The sequence below is a fragment of the Chelonia mydas genome, chromosome 7, assembly GCF_015237465.2.
Source record: "Chelonia mydas isolate rCheMyd1 chromosome 7, rCheMyd1.pri.v2, whole genome shotgun sequence".
In the NCBI taxonomy this organism is placed as follows: Eukaryota; Metazoa; Chordata; order Testudines; family Cheloniidae; genus Chelonia; species Chelonia mydas.
The window spans coordinates 88,307,177-88,313,176 of record NC_057853.1 but is presented as its reverse complement, the minus strand read 5'-3'; the positions used below and the strand labels follow the sequence as shown (position 1 = coordinate 88,313,176).

The 6,000-nt window shown below is 44.2% G+C and overlaps 1 protein-coding gene across 1 annotated transcript in view; it reads right to left on the bottom strand.

Moving 5' to 3' along the window:
* Positions 1-183: 183 nt before the first annotated feature.
* Positions 184-6,000, bottom strand: part of LOC102942491 — a 42,143-nt gene continuing 36,326 nt past the window's right edge. The window contains exon 3 of the mRNA XM_027833750.3: positions 184-532. Coding sequence (XP_027689551.3) covers positions 184-532 — 349 coding nt within the window. The remainder of the gene's footprint in view (positions 533-6,000) is intronic.

Here is a 6,000-nt window from a genome sequence, read left to right as displayed (position 1 = left end):
CTATGCTTATTATTTCCTGAAGTACCTTTCTGACAGGAGAGGAAGGCCATGTGATCCTAGAAGTATCACCAAATTGCATTGTTTCCTGTGTGGCGGGTTCAGGCCAGACAGCTTTAGGAGAGTGATTTTTTTAAATTTATTTTTTGTGAAAAACTGATCTTTATTTTCCAGAAATAGACAAACTTATTCTCTTATTTCTCCATCTTCTTCTTCTACTCCTTTGATGTACAGGATATTGTTACATCTTATCAAAACTTCACCAATTCTTCCTGAAAATGCACCATCTATGTATTCTTCTGTGTTTGCAAGCTGCATGTTCATGTAGCAGTTGACAGACACCAGGTAGCCCTTGTACTCCATCCCCCACTTCAGCTTCACCATCACTGGCTTCCCCATCAGCCCATTCAGGAACGGGTTCAGGGGGAAGCTCATGGTAACACAGTCTGGCATAAGACAGCGGTAAAAACAAAAATTACTCACCGGGCTGCACATGCACCCAGGCAGGTATATTAGCCCCAGGTTAAGCAGGTTACTCCAGGTTAATTAGGACACGTGGGCCCAATCAAGGGCCTGCCAGAACCTGTTGAAAGTCTCCCCTCCAGTCAGATAGGTGTGCGCAATAGGAGCTGTGGGGAGCAGGCGTGCTACTGGACAGCCAGACAGCACAGACACTGACAAACGCTGGAGACAGACCTCACAGGTACAGAGGTGAAGCGCAGGGGAAATCCTGCCCAATAGGGCATACAGCCCTTCCAGGCCCCAGAGGCTTGGGGAGAAGAGACCCCGCCAGAGGGCAGAGACTGAACTGGATGCCTGGACTGCCGCCACTACACCCGGAGGAGTTACCAGAGACTAAGAGGCTCCCCTTCCCCTCCCCTGTCAGGGAGGCTGGGAGGAACCGCTGCCCAGACAATGTGAGGGCAATAAATCCAGGGGTGTGGGGAAATTCCCAGGGAGAGAGGAATCCCCCAGCGTGCCGCTAAGAGGAGGTGCAGAACCCGCTGTGGTGGAGAAGGAGCTCTGCCACACATGAGTATTAATGTATAAGCAAGATCTGAATGAGCTCTCCCGTGCTGTCTAGTGATGAGCTGGGGTGGGGCGGGGGGGTGGGGGGTGGGAAAGACTTCAGGAACAGACTGTAATTGCATAAACACACCTATTTTGCTTAGGTATTCAACAAGTGGAGCTGCTTTGCCAAAGTGTTCAATTTTGGCTGGTGCTGGGTTACAAACCAATTTATATTGAGTGCAGGGACAATGAAATGTTACCATGACTGTATGAGTAAAGGGCAGCAGAACTGTACTTAGCCTGCTTTGACTGAGGGGGATCACCCTAAACTGAATCTCAGTTACTAAGCAGGGGGAAAGGATGTCAAATTCCAGTGAAGGAGAGAGAGAGGGTGGGGACAGGTGTTCCTACCTGGTGGTGTGGGCTCTGCCTAAGTCTTAGGCACAATTTGACCCTCTTTTCTCCACTGTTGAAAGACCAAGCTGATTAAACTCAATAGAGAATCCTTGTTTTGCTCAGTGATCACTAGAGCTGAAATCACTGGTAACCAGGTGCTGAGCCTTAGACATGGGGTGCGACAATATTGCAGTGAAGGAGCCTGCACTAGGAGTGAGGTTCCCCCCTACCTGCTGCAATCACTGAGAGCTGGGGTAAGTGGTGGAACCTCAGAACACAGCAGCCAGCGGTGGCAAAGAGCGTCAGCAGAGCAGTGGTGGCAGTGGCCTGTGGTGGCAGAGTGAACAATGGCACTGTGGCAGAGTGAGTGGCAGCAGCAGCTGACAGTGAAGGCAAAATGAACAGTAGTAACGGTGAGCCAGTTGCAGAGGCTACTCCAGCAGCTGAGGTGTTGCTCGATACTTTCCCCTCCTGCACTCCCCGTTCACATGCACTCATGTGAGCACACCTCTGAACTCTGGGTCTTAGCTGACCAAGGACAGCGACTGTAAGTGGGTGTAGTGGAGGGAGAGAGGAGGAGCACATTAAAGGAATATTTGTTTGTTGGACTTTGACACCACAAGGTGAGAAACTGAGGCAAAAGATACCGCCCAACGTACTTCAGGGTGAGTGTTACCTCACAGTCACAGGCTTTCAAATCATGATTGTGGTGTTTTCATGAATTAATGCTGGGGTCCTTTTCCTGCATCGTCTTTGCTATACACAGACTCAGTGCTTACGAGAGGGGAAGTATTGCCTCTTAGAGATGCCTGGGTTAGTGGTTAATTCTCCCAGATCACTGGGTGCGGGGCTCAAGCCAGTTCTGTTTTGTATTGTTGAGATGTACCCTTAGATATTGAACCCAGCCCTTGTTGCTGCCACCTCCACCTGGCAGAAAGTTTCCTTTAGAGTCTGTAATGTGCATGTCTAGGGGCTGGTCTACACTAATGCTGTAAGTTGATCTAAGTTACCCTAGTTCAGTTATGTAACTGAAGTCGACAAAACTTAGGTTGACTTAGCTCAGTGTGGACACTGCTGTATGTCAACAGGAGACGCTCTCCCTTTGACATAGCTTCCACCTCTCGTGGAGGTGGAGTACAGACATTGACAGGAGAGCACTCTCCCATCGACTTAGTGTGTCTTCACCAGATCTGCTAAATTGACACTGCTGCATTGATCGCAGCTGTGCCGATTTAGCCAGTAGTAGACATGGCCTGAGAGTGCCCCAATCATTTCTTTAGGCACTCCTCCTATTGGTAAGGTTAGGTCATTCAAACAGGAAACAAAAACCATGTCACATGACAGCTTCAAATGGCAAACTCCAGATGTTGAATACTTGAGAGAGCATTTCAGTTGGGGGCAGAGGGGAGGAGACCCCAGAACATAGGTGCAGATGTTTGTAAAAGGTATTCAAACAATTGCAAAATAATTTAAAAAATCATAAAAACCATGATCTCTCTGTAGACAATTTACAAAGACTAAATCCAATAATTTGACTGTGGAACAAAATCCTTCAGGATCGAAGAACCAACTCAAACATTCCCATTTTTCATTCCATATGCAAGATGCACATGATCTTCCCAAACATATAGCATCACTTAATGCACTTGAATGTAGTGGCCTCATTGCCATAAAAAATTAAACAGAATAGAAGGAACACATTGTTTGTTTGTAACAAACAGTCTGACCAATGCTAGATGTTAGTCTTATAAAATGTGTAGAGTAAAAATGAAGCAGTAAAGAACAGAATGCAGAGACTTGTTAAGAACTGCTTTATTTGTTTTTTATTCCTTTTTTCATTGCAAACAGTCTATTCTGTATATGCTGTATAGACAGTGACTTTTGACCTACTCATATTTTAAAAATATGGTGGCCAGTGAACTCATTTTCAGATCTCATTGCTAATTTTTAAATATGTTGCGTCCTTTTGTACTACTATAAAATTAGACAACAAAATCAAACTTGTTTCAGAAAACTGCCAAGAGAGAAACAATGCTTGTTGAAATAGTGGAATTTTTCAAGTTTGGCCCAGCCTCTTAATGATAACATTTAGTAGATGCAAGAGACTTAGTAGGTATAGATCAGACATTTTGATTCTGTTCTTGTATCAGAAGTCATTTTGAATAAGCTTCTGTTTTTTCTTATCTTGGCAGGAGCTTAGCTAGAGATTGAGGCCATGAATGGGGTGACAAATTTATTTTTGCAAATAAACTATTTTTCATTAATAGTCAAAGATGTGTTCTGGAATGATGTACTGGTACTTCATTGAAATTCATGCTGATCATTGGGCTGATTAGCCCATGGGTGCTGGAGCAGAAAAAGGAAAACCAGTCTCATAAATTCTGCAGTTGTCAGCTGTTCTGTCCCTTTTATGCGATTGGCAGGGCCGGCTCCAGGCACCAGCTTTCTAAGCAGGTTCTTGGGGCGGCATTCAGAATGGGGCGGCAGGCCGTGTCCCACGGTGGCAGTTTGGCGGCAGCTCGGCAGCAGCTCCGCTGCTGTTCCGGGGGCGGCAATTTGGTGGCGACTGCTTGGGGCAGCAAAATTGGTAAAGCCGCCCCTGGCCATTGGTACACGTATACTATCTAGTGAGTATATTTTCAGGTCTCAGGGACAATAACCAAGACATCAGGAGCCAATATGGAGCTGAGGAAGGAAACAGCACTGACATCAGCCCAAAATTTCAGTGTATAATGAATAAAGGTACATGAGTGGGAGATCATCTTAAAGGAGGAATATTTGGGGTGCGAAGTTGGAGAGCTGCAAGCCTAATGGCACAACTTTCGCCTTCTGGGGGTAGGAAATAGTGAGTGTGAAAGAGCAGAATTGCAGATATGTAATTTAGGGTAAAACGATCTTGTGTGAGAGAGGGAGTTGAGTGGCATAGCTGTGGGGGGAGAAGGGCATTATGAAGCAGGACAGTAGCTTGTCTTTTGGGTAAAGTAGTAGAGAATGCTGGGTGTAAGAGACTAGGGAACAGGCTCGGGAGAAGATTAACTGAAGTGTGAAGCACTTGGTTTGGATGTATTTATTAATATTTGAAATGATTAATATGGGAAACCACCAAACACTAATTTAACCATAAATTCCTTTTTTTAATCTGAAGGCCAAATGGTATTTACACAATTTCTCTAAACATGCCTAAATAATAAGCAATTTACAACATCCAAACAGTAACAAAATATTTAACTATTTGATCAAGGTACCTACAAATGGGTTCACCCTTATTTCCAGTATGAATCCAGGTAAGATTTGCAGCCTTCTTCATTCCCAGGTTCTTTCCTCTCTGCCTTCTGACTGCCCATCAGTTTTTTCCCCATTGCACCTGGGTTCACACAGGCTTTAACACTGGTATGTTAACCCTGGTGAGTTGGAAAGGGCTATGTTGGCTCATTGTAAAACAGATTATTTATCTTATTTAAAACCATCTGTAATCACCCCTACCAGTCAGAGGCTGCCTTTTTAGAAACTTTCCCTTATTTCATTAGTGATTCTTTGAACCAGGCATCCTCCATATTTCATTCCTTCCTGCCTTATAACTTATTTTCAAGGCCTTCTTTCTACTTGCTAGTCAGGTTCCTTCTTTACAACACACATGTTTCCTTAACCAAACTTCAGCTAACTTTAATTCTTTAATTTCATATTTATCATACAACTTGGGGCTTTTTCTTGGTTTTGCGGCCTTTTGGAGGTGGGAAAAGGGACTCTATTTTGGAGATATTTTCTTCAGATAATTTTTGTAATTTTGACTCCAAGAAAGTCTCACTTAACTCCTCTGTTAAAATGTCCTTGGTATGTTTCTGTCTCTTGGTCTGTTTTGATCCATTCAACCTAACAAACTAAAGAATGCAGGAGGAAAACTAATTCATAGTGGTTTTCCCAAGTTTCCTACATCTCCAAACACTCGTTTTATGATGTTTGTTAGTGTAATCGAACTTCCACTGTATCAGAGGAACACTTAATGCTTCCATTGGGTAAGACAAATGGCATTGTACAAGACCTTTGAAACCTGCTGGATTTCTGATTCACTTATCAAGTTTTTCTGATGATAAGCCCAGTACATTTGTGCTGAGTTTTGCCAGTTGTCTGGCATGAGCTGAGAATTGTGTAAGGTCTGCAATGGGCATTATAACTGGATATTCCAAAGCAATAATAACTTAAAGCTTTTGGTGCTCATAAACTCCAGCTGGGTCAACCTGACCACACCTCGCCCTTACCTGGGCTTCCAGAAGCAGAGGACAACTGTATGGTCTTCTGGAATTCAATAAAAGTACAGAGCTAATCCTCTTTATCTACAGAGCTCCAGCGTGAGCTTTGTTCCTACTCCACACTTGACAGCTCTTGCAATAGAAGTACAACAGTGATGATGGAGCTCTTGGATTATTTATACAGTGGTTATGAAGGGACACGTTACAGGATATCAGAACATTATCCTATGGGGAGTGGAAGGATGGGATCTGTGGCTCAACAGCACCATCCTCCAATCCCATGGAAACCCCTATGTGGGCATGTGAATCAGGATTGTGTGTGGAGAAGGGGGAATGGTTGGCTGGGGAC